Source organism: Pomacea canaliculata, linkage group LG8 (assembly GCF_003073045.1).
Source record: "Pomacea canaliculata isolate SZHN2017 linkage group LG8, ASM307304v1, whole genome shotgun sequence".
Taxonomy (NCBI): Eukaryota; Metazoa; Mollusca; class Gastropoda; order Architaenioglossa; family Ampullariidae; genus Pomacea; species Pomacea canaliculata.
This window is the reverse complement of record NC_037597.1, coordinates 15,758,284-15,777,065: the sequence shown is the minus strand read 5'-3', so window position 1 is coordinate 15,777,065 and position 18,782 is coordinate 15,758,284. Positions and strand designations below refer to the sequence as shown.

Sequence of the window (18,782 nt, the reverse complement as noted above, 5' to 3'; positions counted from 1 at the left end):
TTACTATCACAAACATTATAAGACTTATAGGCAGTTTGATTGTTATGTGAAGGTTTTTATTGTACTCCAATACTATATATTTTTTGCTCGATTTTTTTCTGACAAGTTATTTGTGCCCCACTTGGTGGGAGAATATAGACGCTCATTAGAAGTTAAGAAAACATGTTTATAACTGACTACGGCTCAGCTTCCATGATCGGACGATGAGGTAATAACGGTTTGGAAAGCCATTCCGCTTTCTCGATCGTCTCCTAACGCGGGGTAAACATGTTCCGTTTTGCCCCTTCATCTAAGCTTCGCTACATTAACATACACTTCATATTCATCTGGATCTACAAAGAATTTCTTTATTTTCAGAAGAAAAAAATGTCTTTGATAGACCATCAGAGAAAGAAATAATAAAAGTGATTCCACTTCACACGTTTTACTCCAATGGCCATTCTCAATTCTGTTACACAAATTGTTGTTGTTGCTGCTGCGAGAGAAACAAGATGAAGAGTGGTAGGGTCTGTTCACTGGATCATACTTCGTCGCTCAGTGTCCTTTTGGTTTCAGTTGCTGTCGCAGACATGGCAGTTGACGCCAAACAAGAGAGGATGACCAGTCGATGTTGGATGTAGTGGAAGGAGGGGCGACAGTGACGATCCTGAAACAAAAATGTTGGATGTTGTCTGTATGAACAATGACACAGTTGGGTAAATCCAAGAAATATTTCCGTGTTTAGTGAAACCAACCAACAGCAAAAAAAAAAAAAAGTCTTGTCCCATACTGCAAAGCAACAAATATTTTGTGCTTTAAGAAGTTTTTTTTTAAAACAAAGTAAACACGTAGTCACAAAGAAATATGTGCAGTTATAAATTATATAGTCAGCACCTAAATCACCCTAACTGCGATATACTTCCTTTCTCCATTTTTAAATAGGTATTAACAGCAAAAATCTTTACTGGGACATTTTTCCATGACAAGCTGGAAGCACACGACCCACCACTGATCGCAAGATGTATCGTAACTAAGCCACTAATTTAAGTCGCTGATAAATCAAGTTCTCTCTACGGTCCTTGGTCACACCAATGATTCACCCTGAGGGTCACTGGCGTCAACCACTTTCAACCTCGACCAGGACGACTCGTTTACGTAGAAAAAATGTTGATGTTACGAAATGAGAGTTTGTCGAGTCTGTCACTTTAACTCCTATCATACCATACGAGGTGCTCTCAACCCTCTTACGCTTATTAGGATAAATTATACCAGCTCCCTATAAATCATAAACCATTTTCATGGACAAGTAAGTAACGTAATGCGCGGAGAACCTGGCCACATGCTGGGATTCCGCGCTATACAACCATCATTAACATTTAAAAAGATCAAATAAATCAACTGGTCAAGAGACTTCCGTTACCGAAGTACATGACCCTGGCCTTAACCCGAACCTATTTGTTTGGCTGATGCATGCGTTGCAAGCTCGAAATAAACAGTTGAAGGAGAGAAAAAAGTCAGCGCTCTTGGAATACGCGCGCGCGTGTGTGTATGTGTGTGAGAGAGAGAGAGAGAGTGAAAGAGTGTGTTGAAGTTTTTGTGTGTTTCCTTATGTGTGCGTGTTAAAGACGAACAAAAGTGCAGCTTAGTGAGCTGGTTCCCAGGTTCACTCGATCCTCACGCTTCTGCCAGCACCGCTTGCCCTGGCTGCGGTAATTTCTCACCTGCTGTTTCGCATGCCTCTTTTACCTTTCTATAACCGCCATCTCAGGTGCACACGTGTGCTGTGGGCGGTTCCTACGGAGATGTGCTGCTGTTCACAAGCATGTGCAAGGGCAAGCTAAACGTCCGCTCACCTGAGCTGCTGGCAGAACCAGTGCCCAGGTGATGGTGCCACTCTACGCTAACTATCCTCACTTGAGTCAATGATATCCAGCGAACCCCCGAAAACATTTTCTGCAGAATAGTTCTTCCATCCTAGAGATGTTCAGCTCCTGATACGCGGGCCAACATAAATCACACTGCGATGTGCATGTGCATGTACAGTGCTGGCTTTGTCGGCGTCAGCAGCACCGAACCGTGCAGGTGTACGGGAATACTCTAGCTGGTCTGTGCCCGCCCGCCACATAGACGGTAATTCAGAAATTCGATCTCGCACTGACTGTAATTCGGCCAGGGGTAATGAAATTGATACTCCTTACCGCAGAGGATACAACTGTCAAGTCATCGAAACAATTGCAAATTATTATAACCGCTGCCATCGCTTCCCGGTTCGTCCAGCGTCACTGTCAACATCAAGTCGCACTTTTTCCAGCTTCGCCACATAAATATATGAGCTGCTTTGCTTCTCGGGGTGGATGATGTGACGTAAGAGTGGTCAGCGTGACGTTCAGCTCCAGCGAACCCCTGAGGGTGGACCGTTCAGCGAGGAAAGACGCAACATGGCTGATCAAGTCATGGAGACAACTTTTCTGGGTGTGACGGACACGGGTGTTGTCCGAAAAAGGAGCGTGAAAGTAAGTGGTGTTCACCTCCAACGGATAGTCGGTGTCTTAATGTGGAGTGGACTTCTGTGTGTGTACTCTGTTCATTTCTCCGTCTTTTCTCTGTGCTTGTCACTAAATTTCTTTCTTGTGTGTGTTGGTGTATCACAATCAAGGGGTTAATATATATTTTTGTTTTCTTTTGGTCCGGAACTCTGTCTCTTCATTAGCGTCAATATCCTTCATTAGATCGTCCGTGGTAATTCCTTTGGCTTCATTGCCAAGTCTGTTATTTCCGCAAATTTTTTTCCATGTTTTGTTTTATACCTCCTATTTGGAGGCACCTTTCCAAAATTCGTGTTTACTTGAAGCTAATGTTCTTTTTTCAATATTTGCATTCTTGCCTGAATTCCAACTGTTAGGTGCTGAGGACAGCTTTTAAATCTTATCTCTAGTCTGCAGAAAGCCTTAAAGTTTGGCTGTCTGCTGTTTCTTTACTGTCGGCAACAGGCTGTTGGCAGCGTCACTGATGTCTATCGCGTTTATTGCTAGAGTGTTCAGATTTTTAGCTCCCTTTCTCCGCGCGCATACACACACGCAAACTGAGCTATAGAGGATAACATATATAGAAAGCATAACAAAGTATAAAAACATCACATGTTACGTCTTAAAGCAGTATTTTCTGCACCCAGTAATAATTCTCAACAACCCGACTTTTTTTCTTCTTCTTCTTCTTTTAAGGATGAGGGGTTGGCGGGTCCATAAGAAAGTGGATGTCTCGTCTGCTGCCAATTCATTTGGGTTTCTTTCCTCTCCTTTCTTTGCTTGAGACCAGGTCCCAAAAATTTCTCCAGCAGCAATAAGCGGATTTCTGTTCAATCAAAGGAATGGCAGCTCTTCTGAGAATGCACGTGTGAAGACCGTCATATGTCGCCAAAAACAAAGCCTTTCAATGGCTGCAGTCAGGATCATGTGCTACAGTTAATATTTGGCTGTTTGTGGTCTAAGGGAGAGATGTACACCGCCAACAACCACATGAAGTGTACTGGAAGAGCCAGCCAAAGGGCGTGGCCTATGACCTGATAGAGTGTTTAGCAGAATGCGCGTTGCCATAGTTACAGCTGCAGACCTACGTGTTTGAATTTTAAGTACAGGACCACCCGTCTTCTCGATTTCGGGTTTTCAGCTCTCATTCATCCATACTACCCTGAGGGTTGGATAAATGAGATTTAACGTGATGTATTTTATTGGGTTTTTTGGTTGCTGAGGTTTTATGTGTAAGTTTAGCTGAATGTGGCAAAATGTCATTGTGACCACGATGCTATACATCGTGATTGTAGTGATATGTTGTGTCTACATGTCTCCTTTTCTGTATCAATTCGCTTTCTCTATGAAGTCACGAGAGCCCCCAAAACCAGGACTGCCAGTAACTCGCGGAGTGAAACGTGAGGGCCGCCCACACACACACTTACTTGTCATAATCGAGTGAAATATCCCTTTCATCCTGTACACATAAAGTTATGATTTTTTTCCGAAAGGGAAAATAAATATAACTCGACTTATGGTTAACCCCGGTATGAATGTAATGATCCTCACGAGCACAGCTGTGTACTGAAATCAAAAACGAACCCTCGCGAAACCAAGAACACAAGTGGACGAACAGTGTTCAAAGTAATTGTTCAAGATGCAGAAAGGCAATTTTCGATGTATGACAGCCGCCACCCATCCCAGTGACCGCAGAGAAGTGATCTTTCATCTCAAATCTTAAGTTAAACAGTTGCGCAAGAGCAATCCAAGGAGAACTGTCTAATTCATATTTTGGATGTTGTGATGTGAATGTATGATAAGCCCTAGTAGGTTATGAATTGTAGGATCAAGCACACTCCCATTGTACAATGTTAATTAACTCAGTTGCCCCGTAAACAATCACGTATCACAGCATGATTCAGGTCAAGCATGTACTTATGTCAGGAATGTGTATCCATGTTTTCGCTTCCTTTATCTAAAACTGTTTGCACATGCACATTTTAAATGACAGTATTATTCACATATTACAAAGCTACATGATTGACTGACCAACCCTGTTTTGTTTTGCGTGGTGCGCGCGTGCATGTGTGTGTGTGTGCGCCTGCATGCTTTTACAGAAGCGCCTAACCCGAGACGACGACCAGAGCCAACGAACGTATGGTCAGGCGAAGGAGGACTACCACCAGCTGGCTCTGCGCGTGCTGGGAGAACGGACAGTAGTCAACAACATTGAGGTGCTGCAGGAGCGATGGCGCATGATTATGTTCATGTACGACGACTGCTTGCAGCTGATCCAGCAGTGCGACGACAGGCGTGGCAGGTTGAGTCGGCAGAGGCGCAGAAAACGCTTGTTGCTGCTGGTGGTAGTCTCTCTGGTCCTGTCCCTTGTCGTAAGCTTCAGCGCCTGGTGGGTGGCCAGACGGTTCTTGTAGCTGTCCAGTGTGCAAGCATCACCTTTCGCGAATATTTTCGGACGATACTCTGAAAAACTGAACGTGACGCAAAAGCTTGTTTTGGGGTTCCCATTTATGGTAGGGAGCAAGTCTGCCCATGGGTGGGGAACTTGTACCAAATTTTGGTAGCAAGCATATGCATGTTTTATCTTAGATGGCACTTCCATTCTCATGTTCTTCCACTTGTGTAAAGCCTGGTTTGGCTGAGCAACCATGTTTTAAATGCAGAAAGCCTCACTTAAGTATTTTGGATTTTTGAGACTATTAAACTATTGAATTTTGTTACACCACATTGTTTGATTTTAGCAGTCTAATATTGTGATAGCTGTTAAGATGATTGATTTTTTTTAATATTAAAATGCATTTCCATATTTTAGACTGTGAATATTTAGTAAAGTCAGGGAAACTATTTGTTTGGTCCTAAATAAAATTAAAAAAAAGAAAAAAGATGGATGACAATAAATGACAACACATTGTCAATTGTGCCAAATCTGTAAGAAATAATCTTCTTCCTAAAAAATGTTTTCTAACCTCAAATCTCTCACTCATTCATGCACACACACAAGGGGATTGGTGTTTTACACCAAGCCAACAACTACTAAGCCAGCCAGCCTTGTAAACAGATGTAGAAAGCATAGCGTGCTCAAGATGAGATCTGAACTCTGGAAGCTATCCATCCTGTATTGGTGACAGGACCTAACCGTTGTAAACACACATACACACAAAGAGAAAGAAGAAGAGAGATATTGGGTAGGCATTTTCCATTTTACAAAAACACATCCACCAATACATTGTCTCTCACATATTAAGACTTCAAGGATTTCAGTGTAAAGTGCCAAAAGTGGGTATTGTGAAAAATTGCACAAAAAGAGTTTCAGTTCATTAAGTGCAGATAGCACATGACAACAATACTGATTCCATGTTTTTGAAAATAATACCAATCACCTTGTAAGTAAAATGTGTCAACTTATCTTGACCTATACTTTTCTTAAAATTATTTCCACCAGAAGTCAATAGTTTTATCTCTTACGAAGAGGGAAACAGGACTAAAGAAACTGTAAATATGTGCAATAACCTGTTCCACATGTGCTTAAAAATTACCAAACTGCATAGTAAACCCTCAGAAAAGATTATTTCTAAAAGAACAAATTTCATACTTCATGAAGTTACTTTCATATTTTGTCTTCATAAAACATTGTCATAATGACAAAGTTAAGAAACTTCCATTCTCTCCTAATGCTTAAAATCACATGCTCAAATCACTTTTCATCCAAACTAAGCATCATATTTTCTTTAAAATCAGTCAGAAAAAAATGTTTCTTCAGCCAATAATCTTCTGACAGGAATGTTTCTTCATAGCAGCATGTCTGGTTGGAAGCTTTGATAACTACCTCTTGAATTACAAAGTTTTTTGAAATTACAGTCTTCCCATATAGACAATAATATGCTGAATGATGCTCACTTATTAAATGCACAAGAATTTAGGATTTCTGAATCCAGATAATAAAAACTATATAAAACAATCAATACCAAACATAATAGCTAAATCACTGACCAATCAATGGCACCCCTCAAGATATCAGAATAAAGGAAATAATCCATATAATTCTCTCACGAAAACTTCAGCAATAAGCAATCATGGTCTGTTCATACCACTGATTTTATGGTAACCAAACAAGAAAACCTCAAAAGTGTCTTGAAAATGTTCTGCAGAATTTACTGCATGGAAGCTCAAAGTGGAAATCTTAAAATTTATACAACATGCCCGACACAATAATGCACACTCACACACCCCTAGTCCACAGAAGAGAATCTAAAGATAGAAAAAAAAATCAGATTTCTCATCTCCCTGAAAGAAGCCGGGGGGGGGGGGGGAAACCTCTCTTGTGTATTTCACTAGCACTTTACCTTATAACACTCAACTTTGCAATCAACCTGCCAGTACTTTAACTCCATGCCCACATCTCTGCCATTATTAACAATGTCAGAATTTTTGCTACACTCCAAATGAAAAGATTTATCACAGATATAGTTCAAGCTTCACAGTTCAATACAAGTTAAAGGTGACTAAACCTTTTGATCTCATGAAAATATTAAGTAACCAAACAAAATCTTTTTTAAATGATAAATTATCGTTAACTTTTCAATTAGCAACTATTCTTTTTCCTTCAGCCATTTACAAACAAAAAAAAAGAGTAAATGTGATCGTTTTTCACAATATTATGCCCCATCAAATAAATTTTTTTTTTTATGAACTCAAGCAAGGAAATTAAGAGTAAATTGAATATTTTTGTAAAATATTTCTTTTTTATCATATAAGGCTGTATGGAAATACAAATTATTTAATGTTCTATTCCAAATAACATGCTCTTAAGGTCTTTGTGTCAACTACCAATTTTTCATTTTGTCAGTTATTTGTTGGCATTCATGTAAGACTTACTCAAAAGTCATGAAAAGTAATTTTTAAAAAAACTTTAAAATATTTAGTTTAATGGAAAAAACTTTTTGTAAAAAGAAAAAAAAGACCAGACAACTGTCAATTAATTAAAGTTATAAATCAGTAAGAAAGGACTTCTCAATTACATGAAAGAGTAACTCTTATTCAAATATACCAGTAACTTACACAAAGCACCACCAGACTTCAAGTTCCAAAATAAAATGTTAATATGATTCTTGTAAATGAGTGACAGTGATGGTAAGTGGCTTCTTCCTTGAAAAAAAAGTTCATGATCCTTTTATATAATCCAAAAGGGATATTTAAAGTTAAATTTCATTAAAAAAATTTCTTACTCTTGTTCAATTTGATATCTTCAGTGTATAAAGTTCTCAGTGATATCCACACCCATGACTCATGACCTGACTTGACAAGTCTTTCCAACCAGGCCACAGGAACACCCAGTATTGTGTGTGTGTTCTAACTAAAGCACAGAAAAATGTTTAAGCCAAAAGATATTTTTCAAAATTTATCAAACTTGTATGCATACATTTGTGTATTCCCCAGACACATACACACACACATGCATACGCACATATAAAAGTTTCAATTCTATCAAATCTCAATACTTATCAGCATCATGGAATCATGTGTCTATAACAACATGTCCATTGAAGACAAATGTTGAATTGATGGGCTTGCTTTGTCGTGTATGACCAGTTAAACGTTTGTACAGTTTCTGCCACTTGTTGAACACAATGCCTGGCCAGAGAAATGCAGTACTGCGCCATGGTTCTGCTCTTGTTCCAGCCAACAACATGCCAAATATTTGCAGATAAGGTAGCAAGAAAAATAACAGCCACACTGCCATAGGAATATCTGTCACATGCTGCCAAAAGGAGCTACTCAAACTAATTGCTGAATCTCCATGGTAATTTTGGACATGTTCTAATGCATATGAATTAAAATGTTCACTGATTTCAAAGATGTAGTAGACAAAGCCAAAAGAAGCAGATAAATAAAGAATAACACCTAACCATGCAAGCCGCTGTCTGAATTTCATGCTCGTGTCATATTCTGAAAGAAAACTGCTTAGAAAAATTTCACTATCTGAAACTGCCCAACTGGATACAAACTGTCATCCTCCTGGTGATGATTTTTGTCTGAAAACAAAAATATTTCAGAATATTATTTCCATAAACCTTGTCATTGTCAAAATAAGTACCAAATCTAAAAAAAATTATAAAGCATTACAAAATCACTTTACAGATAAAATCTATGTTCAGAAAAATTTAAAGGTTCTAAATACTGTAAAAGTATGCAATTTTTTTCAACTACGGTAATGCACTTGTTCAGATTAGAATTGATGCGTGTTTATGTTTAAAAATTTTTAAAACTTCCACCGACAGTGAGAGGAGAGTGATCAGATGGACCATGACTATGACAGCAACAACAACACTGGAAGACTTGGACTTTGCTGATGACATTGCCCTGTTGTCACACCGCCACCAAGACATGCAGGAAAAAAACAAATGCCTTCTCAGAAACAGCTGGAAATCTTGGCTTGAAGGTCAGAGCAAAGAAAACAAAAAGTATGAGTGAATGCCAGAGTCCAAGACAGCATCAAACTATGAGTAGGATGGAAGATGGCATGCGCACACATACACGCACGCACACAGGGAAGGTACAGGCTGGCGATGGGAGGTAATCCCTGACCGAAGGAGAGCTGGAGGGAGTCGACTAGTGATAGGGTGTAGGTGCGCAAGTGTGTTTGTGGGGAGTACAGCACAAAGGTCGGGGGAAGAGGCCAGTGGTCAGAACGTGAGGAGTCAGCGCAGAGGTGGGAGGACATTCCTCTGAGAGCGCAAGTGTGTTGTGTAGAGTTCTGCCATAGCCAGCACCATCGACTGGCGTTGGAGTAAAATGATCCCGAACCCATGAAAGAGTTGTCTTTTGTTGTTGTGGAAAGACTGGGGTAAGAGAACCGCATCCTATCTACCCTGTTACATGAAGGTGGAGATTTGAGCCCGACTGGTGAAAGCCTCACTCAGGAACACATGGAAGGCAAAAAACATCAGTCAGAAGATTAAGCTGAGAATCTTCAAGTCAAATGTAATCAGCACCCTCCTTTACGGATCAGAATCATGGAAGATGACCAAGACCATCAGTAACAGACTTGACGTCTTCCAAAACAGATGCCTCAGGCCAATACTTAACATCTTTTGGCCAAATATCATCACCAACGAAGAACTCCACCAAAGAACTGAAACCGAGTCCATCACCATGCAGGTTCAGCAAAGGCGTTGGCGATGGATTGGACATGTGCTCCACCAGCAGACAGCAGACCTCTCCAGGGCTGCCCTACGATGGACTCCAGATGGCCGAAGAAAACAAGGCCGCCCAAAAGAAACTTGGAGAAGAACAGTGGAAAGGAAGATGAAAGGAAAGGGCTGGACATGTGGTCACCTAGAGTAGGTTTCACCCGATCGACATCAGTGGCAGACTCTGGTTGAGGCCTTATGTGTAACCTGGTGCATGAAGAGAAATAGATAGATATGTTTTTAAAAAAAATCACAATTCAAGTCTTGGTGAAGATACTAAGAAAAACTTGAATATACTCATACTTGGCAAATTTCTGTTAACTTCTCTTCCCCTACATCCCAGCCAGACAGCTATGCTCTTCATCTGATGACCATATCTTAACTATTCCTGTCACCAGAACAACAGCATTCAGTCACAGGATTTTTAGTTACTGTGCAGCAAAATAATGGAACTTTGGTGTGATTTATTTCCAGAGAATGTCTCATTTTTTTAGGTAAATGCCTTATTTTTCATGTACAAAAATGTACATTTATTCAAGTACAAAATGTTTATTTATTTTAAGTACAAACATTTACATTTTTCGAATACAGTCATTTCATCTTCTAGAATATCATCATAAATCATAACGCTATTTACATACATATACAACGTAATCATGGTTAGGACACGTCTTTGAGTGAAAGTTCCCATAAAGCTGGCTCCAGTTCCCGGAGCACCCAGTCTTTCTTCCTTTTTGTTTCTATGTATGTTTATATTTGATGTTATTCTTAAAGTGTCATGCAATGTCTGATGTTGTATGTAATAGTAACATTGGCAGAAAAATAATTTCCTGAAAAGGATTAATAAAGATGTTTTGTATTGTACTATATTAATTTCATTATAATTCAATGTCCATCAATGGACAAACAAAATCCACCTGGCTGACCATCTTAACTAGTGATTATATTTAGGGCTTATTTTCGGGTTAGGTCCTATTTTGAGGGAAACATGGTAGCACCATATCCAGTACTAAATTTGCGCATGATAGGTTTCTAAGTTGGTTACAGTTTCTAATTAAGTAAACGAAATAATCACTAGTTGATAAACTATCTCAGCCTTCTACCTAAGCTTATATTTCTAAGGTTTTTTCCTAATTCTATTTTTATTAGTCTCATCTTGATGATAAAAATAGCAATATCTAAATTGCTGTGTTTTCTTACATATAAAATCTATAAAGAACCAAGACGTGAATTAGTTATGTGAAAAGAATGAAATGGATATACACTGTTTTTCATTTCATTTCCCAATGTATTTTCTTCCTACCATTGCTGTGAGGTCACTATACTGTACTAACTCAATGAAAGACCTAAAATATGAACATAATACAGAACAAATTATGAAGAAAACTTAAAGGATTGACATTTTCCTATATTTTTAACAAATGGTGCTCTTATAGTTATTTAGCATGGATTTTAAAGGCTTGGCATATCTGAAGGCTCAAAAGTTATTTTGCTACATTTAAAATTATCAACATATCTTCGTGCGAAACCGTGCACATTCATCATTCGATCAATGCCAGTTAGGTTGTATCCCATAAATTGAAAATCGATGTATTTTGGCAAGTAATGCACTTTAAATAGAATACTTTTGGCTCTCATGAAGTACTTTAGAGCGTAATATAATATGATCATGATGCTTCGTGTCCCCAAGGTTCGATCTGTGTCAGCGTGTACGTACGCGCGTCTCATCAGTACCGTATATTAGTAGCTTCAGCTAACTTGTAATTTGGAACCACACACACGATCGAATGAATAGCAAAATAATCATAAATAATGCCAAATACATGTACGCATACCAAAGACACAGGTAAAAAAAATACTCGTGATCTGACTCATCCAGCACTTGGCAACTCACGTCCACATCACTAGCATGCCGCCATATTCATAGATTCGCACAAACTGCTAACAAAGCTGTTTGGGACTATTTTATAATTGATGGCCAAACACTATAAATTTCAAGGTGATTGAAAGTGAAACGCATATGAAGGAAAGTAACACTTTATTTTCACAGGTTTTTCTCATAAGATTCAGAGCAACACGACTGAGTGTAGTTTTTTTCACCGCAAACTTCGTGTCACAGAAGTGCTGTACACAGTCACTGAATCACCTGCAGTGTTTTTTCCTAACATCGTTTTAATGAAACTTTCTTATGCAAAAGATCACTTCATCTTCAAAAGGTTTTGTGAATATTTTAAGGCAGGTTATTATTTAAAGAGGAGATGATAAAACAACTTCAAAAGCACAACTTGTTGCGTACTGGCTTGTGTGCGCAGGCGCAAAGGTTAGCTATGTTTACCAGCGGCAGGTTCGGAGCAAACCAGTTGCGTGAGCTTAGTTGTGGTTACTCGATTTTGAGGAGGTGACGCCTGATTGCAATGTTGGCAGCGACCATTACATCGACGGCAGCCAGTAAGCTATGACAATGAAGCGGGTGGGGTATTGGATTAGCGAAAAGAAAAGCAAGAAGCTTAATTTCGAGGAGCAAAGGCTACTGTTCAGGTGAGTACGTTCCGTTTCTATTCCGATTTAAAGAACCACGCGATGTAGCAAGCGCGTTGTGTATAAAATCGCTCGCATGTCTTGTCTGTACGTAGGATCAGTGCAGTTTTTACGCAGTTTCTTGTGGGATCTGTACGCGCTAAAACACACACAAACGCAGTTCCTCCTTTTATGGTGACTCATCCAGTCACCGTCATTAGCGTTGCTAACATAAGCACAATTTGCTCCACTTTAAAGTAGAGCTGGGAGTAGCCAGCAGTCCTGTTACATGAAACCGCATATTTTAGTACTGTAGCAACACTTATAATATCTGTTATGATAGATGTTTTAGTGAATATGATCCACCAGCCACATTTGCTTGCGGTGTCTTGCATTATAGAATGATTAATGTACATGTTGATCAGCATATTTAAAAACCCAATTTTAGATGAAGTCTCATCCATCTAGATACAAAACTGTACAGAAAATATATCAGTGTAATGGCAAGATTTGAAATATCACTAATAAGTGTAGTGTTTTGTCCTTATATTTTTGTCCCAGTCTACTGTTTGTTGAGCTTATTTTTGATTATTAATAAATAATGAAGCTGGCCAATTAGTACACTTATAAGTGTAATAAGTCTGTGGGCAAGGGCATATAGCCAACATAAAATTATGGTCAGTGCCAATTTATAGGAGCAGTCTAAGCATTGCATGTTCTTAATGACTTTTCTTTGTACTTAATAAAGGTTTCATTTTTATAAATGGTTCTTTTATATTGCAGGAATGCTGGGATTGAACTTGTAAAGGTAAACATTTTAGTGATTAATTTTATGATTAACACTTGTGCTTGTGTCAGTATTAGTCCACTTTGTAACGTCATTAATGGTTGTGACACTGATATTTGTTTTTGTTAAACCAAACAGTAATGATTTGTATTAGCTCTTGGTTGCTATATTTTTATGAGATTTGTCAATATTTGCCATTTTCAGCATTTAGAGTTTTATTACTAATTTTTGTCAACATCCCTATCCACTGAAAGAGACTGCTATTATCTTTGATAAGTGGTATTGTCCCAGTGTTAGTGTCTAAAATAATAGACTAACTTGTGATGCTATTTATGTAAACATTCAGTGGCTGATAAATTTATATGCATCAGGATAAAGTGTATTTCATTGAGGGTCCTTTGTACGACTGACACCATTTTTCTGTCTGTGCTCTTTTTGATTATTACACAGTATCATACAAAATGATGCTTGATCTAGTCAGACTGATAGCTGAACTGGCAACTCTGGTCTTCCATTCACTATCCACCATTTTTGTTATAATTATCATTCAGATTATTGATTCAGAATAATGATGAGAACTTTGAGAAATTTAGACATGTAATTTAGCTTGCCAACACATTCTTCTAGTTTCAATAGAAAAATACACCATGCTCACCATCACATGATTTTGCTGTGGAAGTACATCTGTGTACAGAATCTCAGCTGTTGAATTTAGAAGGAGAAGAATTTCAGAACTGTGCCACTCTGGTGTCTATTATTAAGCTTTGTAGTCATTGTTACTGATAAATTTGAGCATGGTATATTGAAAGCAGTCCACATAATTATACAGTCCCAACTTGTTATCTTGCCACCATTGTCCCACACAAGTGTTGGGCCAGAGATGAGGGTGGCAGCATAAAGGGATGACATTATCCATAATTTGAGATAACTCTAAGGGTAATCCATTCTATCATAAATGCAGTTGTGGGGTTGGTGACATAATATGATTTATAATAGGGTAAAACAGTAATAATAAAGTAAAAAGGTAGCATGACAGATGTAAAAATATATGTTTTTCACTTAAGATGTGGCATCTTTTCTTTTCCATGTATGTGTATTGTATCTATCTTGTTTGCATCTGCCACTCCCTTACCATGCTGTTTCACAAAGACCAACTCAGTTATTAGAAGATCAGAATACTTCGACTGCTATCTCACAGTATCATAGTGAAGATTTTAAGTGTACTTGAAGTGGACCAAACTTATGGTTTTATTTCCAGTCTCACAGACCGTTATGATATGACGGCTGCTAAATCTAGGGAACTTAATGCTCCTGTTGCATGCCTAGTTACAGATTGACCAACTTTGAAGTGGAATATTCTCCTTGAAAATATTGGTTTCAGTATATTAAATGCAAGCAGCAAAGAAATGGGTATGAAAGAAAGTATTGTGTCTATCACTAACCTTATCTTGTACAGTGAGTAGCAGAATTGGATCAGTGATGACTGATAGATTAAAAACAACAGTTTACCACAGAAGAAGTGTAGAAACAAAGCTTTTGCTTTTAAGTAGTAAGGTATATCTTTAAAAAAATTTTCCATGATTCGGCCTTCAGTGATGGACACCAGAGCAGAGAGGTTTTGAAGAGTGGTGAACATGTTTTTAGTGTTCATTCAGTTTATGACTTACATGACAGCTTGCAGCTTCTCACGGCACTTAGACTGTTGAAATAGACATGGTGATTCAAAATAAGTTGAATATTTTATACCAGAGAGTTATTGCATTTATTTTTTTAACACTGTTAAATAATAAATGGCTAAAAAGAGCTATTTTATTTTTAGTTTGCAACACATAAAGAAAAACATGGTTTAGGAGGTATTTGAGGCAGGCAGTGCCCTGATATATATATATCCTATTCCTGCCCTTCTCCCCAATTTCCTCTCTTTTTCATCCCCCCCCCCTCTCTCAAACAAAAACTTATTTGCTGGCCTGAAGCAGTTGGTTTGTGAGCATGCACGGTCACTGTATCTGACTGAACCATATCTCTAAAGGAATCCACAATTGCTAGTTACAAGGACAGATGATTAAAACTTGCTTCATCTGTAGATCATGTTTTTTGGCCTATCATTTGTGTGAACAGGTGCTACATCCAAAGCACGTGATGTTCTAAAGGGAAGATGGGAGCCAGTGACCCATGACATTGCTGTTTTGGGTATTTGAGGTGAAATTAACATGGGAGGACAGTTCATTGTCTTTTGTTATTATTATATTTTGCCATTGTAGCTAAAGGAGGATGCCATACATATAATGTTGTATCTTTTCTTCTGCATATGTCAGTTTAATATTCAAAATACTTAGTTTTGCAGCAGTGTTTGTTGTTGTTTGCTCTGAAGATGTCAAAAGTTTGGTCTAGCGTATTTTAGAGATTATGTCCAGGAATGAGAAAAACTGGTCAACGTCAGACAGGCACAACTTATTGTTTCTGCCATAAACCCAGCTGTACACACCTCACCCTGTGTGATTGTTGTTCATCTGGTGTAGAATGAAACACAGACAGTAGGAACTGATACATTCTTAATTTTACCAGAGTTAATTTGCCTTCAGATTTATCACTTGTCTGGGATATTTATTGAGATCATCTGTAGGGCATAGCATTTTTCAGTGTTATACTTGTGCCCTTTCCCAGACGCCATGAGTTACCACTGATCATCTTAAGAAGCCTTTATGCTAGTAGCCATCTTTATGCTTTATGAAGCAACCAGCCTACAGTTCTCTTGCTCAAACAGTTGAAAGAGACTATGAAAATTGAGAGTTTACTAGGTCATCCATGACAGCAGTAGTGAGGTAGAGACATTTTTTACTTTTTTTGTGAGCTATTATTTCTAAACAATCTCAAGGTAGACGGCACAGATTGGAAGGGCAAAGAGAGTTTTACTGTCATCTAAAGGTAAAGGGGGGAGGGTTAAAACTGTTTATCAAAGGTGACTTTTTTGTGCCTCAGATCCATACAGAAAAAATTGTGCCATGTTTGATCTTTAATGAAAGAAATGTCATTTCTTCCCATTCTGAAACAATTCGGTACATCAACATTAGGAGCTACATCATGATACGCTTTCTGGAGTTGCCTTACCTCTAGTGTGAAAGAAATGATATCCGAAATCTAGACGAACGCTAGTTTCAAGATATTCTTGTTGAGAGTATGAATCCCTTTTGGGAGTATGAATCCTAGAAGCCATTAACTGTGTCATTCAGCCAGTCATCTCATGTTATTATCAGCTCTTTTTTAAATCAGGAATTGATCAGTAGTGATGTCGTATCCTGAAAGTCACAAGATCACCTCCCCCTCATTTCCCCATTTTCACTCATGTCCGCCTGTTGCCTATCATCCAGTGAACGCGACTGTTCGCGAGGTCGTAGGGCGGCGCCATCTAGAATGCGCCTGTCACTTAGATAGCTGGCTAGGCCGCTCTACTCTACACTGACAAGTTCCTGGCGAGGAGTGCTAAGATGTGCTGTAGTAGTAGTCTAATTCTTCTACTCCAAACTTCACAAAATGTTTTTGTAGCGGTCGCCCAACCGCACCTTTTTCTATTGAGATGTTGAATCTCAAAACGAAGCTAAGGATTGCCTTATTATTAAAGCATTTCTTTGTCCCGACCCTTTTTCACGTAGTCATTTCTCATTCCAGAGGACGCTTGTCGGCATTCAGACGCAACGACCGTTGCGTACGTTCACGCTTGACCGAGTTACATATTTAAATCAGTTTACCTGTTGTAAGGTGCTTCGTCATCCCGCGAGTGATGTTTTGTGGGTAATTGTCTTTTGTTTTCGTCTTCGGGAAGGGCTCTGTAGCTTAGTGGTCAGTGCAAGGAGGAGTTTTGGGTTCACCTCAACCATCAACTCCCCACCCTCACCCCTAAAACCTTCACACACACACACCGCCGCCTCCACCCAGCAGCAGCAAAGCAGTACGGGTGCCTGATTAATCAGGGATGGTCAAAGCGGTGGAAGAAGAGGGTTAGGCATCGTGCCCTAGACACGGTGAACCACACGTTTATTTCTCCCCCTTACCCGCCCTGCTATGGAACTGTTCATCATTTCTTACCTTTCTGCCTCCCTCCTTCACCCACTTCTACTGCCACTTATAGGAAAATCTTTGCTATGGGATGAGGAAAGAATGGCGCATCCAGTCATTAGCATATTCGTCGGCTGACAATGCTATTAAATCATCGGAAACGCACTATCACGTCCGTCGAGCGCCATTCGGCGAGAGGGCAAGAGCGAACAAGGACTGTAGCTCTGACCAAAGATGCCATTAAGATAGATAGGCACCTTACCTTGACCCTCTCCACCCTCGTCTCGACACTTCGCACGCGGGGTATATACCCATCTCTCGAGCTGCACTTGAAGGAGCCAGGTGGTGTGCGATAAAGGACGGAGATGGAGCAGGCATGAAACAGCTCTCATCCTTACCTCGGGGGGTGCCCCGGTGGCGCAGTAGGTAAACGCTCGCTTGTTGAGCCGCGAGCGACAGGTCGTCGGCTCACATCTTGTCTAGGGTCACGCGTTCTTTTTTGCTTGGGTGGGACAGTTGGTCGCAGGCCTGGTTGTCGGATGAATTTTTGAGGGCCGGGAGGCTCTCTGGATACGATTGTTGCTTTATCACTCCGTGCAGTTCCCGCACCTCCCTTGCTAACGAACGTCTGAAACAAAGGTCAACTTGCATATTGGTGTTTTACATGCATGGGAAATCAATGGAAACGTTTTCACAGCAGTGACTAGATTAGGTTATGCCTTCGCTGTAGAATTGTAAATGTATAAAATGCGAGTCCCAAAAGGAACTACATATATGACAAAGTAACGTTACAGTTTCTTCACGAGTTCCTTTGCAGGTGGCCCACACATGTATTTACATTTTGAATAGTCAGGGTTGTCGGGCAGATTATGCAAGTCGAGGCAGTGGAGCATTAGAAGTTAGTCTGACTCCTGCTGTTCCTTAAAGTGTGCGCACCGGACCCAGTTGGACTGGATTCGTGGCGGGATATGGGATCTCAAGAAGGAAGTTTGTTTATTTCATAAACCGAAAGCCTGCAATCTTTACAAACAGACAAATTCTTTTGCACTTAACGAACCACTGCTTCGCGCAGTTGTCATACAACCAATCATTCTTGGTGACGTGTAGACTAAATGTTAAATATTTCTGATTGGGAAACAGTGCAACCGTGTGTTCGAGACCTGGACGGCTGACATCTATTGAAAAAGACGCACGCCTATGAACTCTATTACCACTTATACCCCACCCTTGCCTGGATGTAGGTAATATCCATATAAAATAGTAAGCAAAGACCGAGAGGAAGCTTGAAATGTCTCAAGGTACGAGATGCTTGAGCGTTCTGGGGCTTGATCGCACCCAGTCCGTTGGTGTCCACGGCTCTGCTTCAGAACCTGCTGCTGTGCTTTCTGGATTGCCTCAGTGTTCAGTTCTCGGGCCTCTATTGTTTGGCCCTGTGATCGGCCACTTTGGCTTGCAGTATCACATCTACGCCGATGATACTCAGCTTCTGATATCTGACCCAGCTTGCCAACTCCAATGTCTGTTCACCGGTACTCAGCTCAAACACTGGATGTTGGAGAACAAATTAAAGCTCAGTGGGGAGAAAACTGAAGTCATCCAGATAGCCTCTGCACATACGCTGTCTGTGTCCGTCTATATCACTCACTTTCTCCCAGTCTGTCAGAAATCTCGGAGTTCTTTTCAAAACCTCATTGTCGTTCGAGAATCATGTCAACTTATTTTTCGAGCCCA

The 18,782-nt window shown here is 39.7% G+C and overlaps 2 protein-coding genes and 1 long non-coding RNA gene across 3 annotated transcripts in view; 2 read left to right on the top strand and 1 right to left on the bottom strand.

Moving 5' to 3' along the window:
* Positions 1 to 1,604: 1,604 nt before the first annotated feature.
* Positions 1,605 to 5,367, top strand: LOC112570002. The gene is made up of 2 exons (XM_025248151.1): positions 1,605 to 2,492; positions 4,604 to 5,367. Exons 1-2 carry the CDS (start codon positions 2,418 to 2,420, stop codon positions 4,916 to 4,918), a joined length of 390 nt encoding a protein of 129 aa, XP_025103936.1. The 5' UTR covers positions 1,605 to 2,417; the 3' UTR covers positions 4,919 to 5,367.
* Positions 5,368 to 8,472: 3,105 nt separating this feature from the next.
* Positions 8,473 to 11,744, bottom strand: LOC112570004. The gene is made up of 3 exons (XR_003100567.1): positions 11,530 to 11,744; positions 9,998 to 10,082; positions 8,473 to 8,536 (listed from the first exon to the last, which is right to left on the bottom strand). It is a non-coding gene; the product is annotated as an uncharacterized LOC112570004 (long non-coding RNA).
* Positions 11,745 to 12,014: 270 nt separating this feature from the next.
* LOC112570001 (inositol-tetrakisphosphate 1-kinase-like) overlaps positions 12,015 to 18,782 on the top strand; it is a 29,306-nt gene continuing 22,538 nt past the window's right edge. The window contains exons 1-2 of the mRNA XM_025248150.1: positions 12,015 to 12,232; positions 12,995 to 13,019. Coding sequence (XP_025103935.1) covers positions 12,150 to 12,232; positions 12,995 to 13,019 — 108 coding nt within the window. The 5' untranslated portion in view covers positions 12,015 to 12,149. The remainder of the gene's footprint in view (positions 12,233 to 12,994; positions 13,020 to 18,782) is intronic.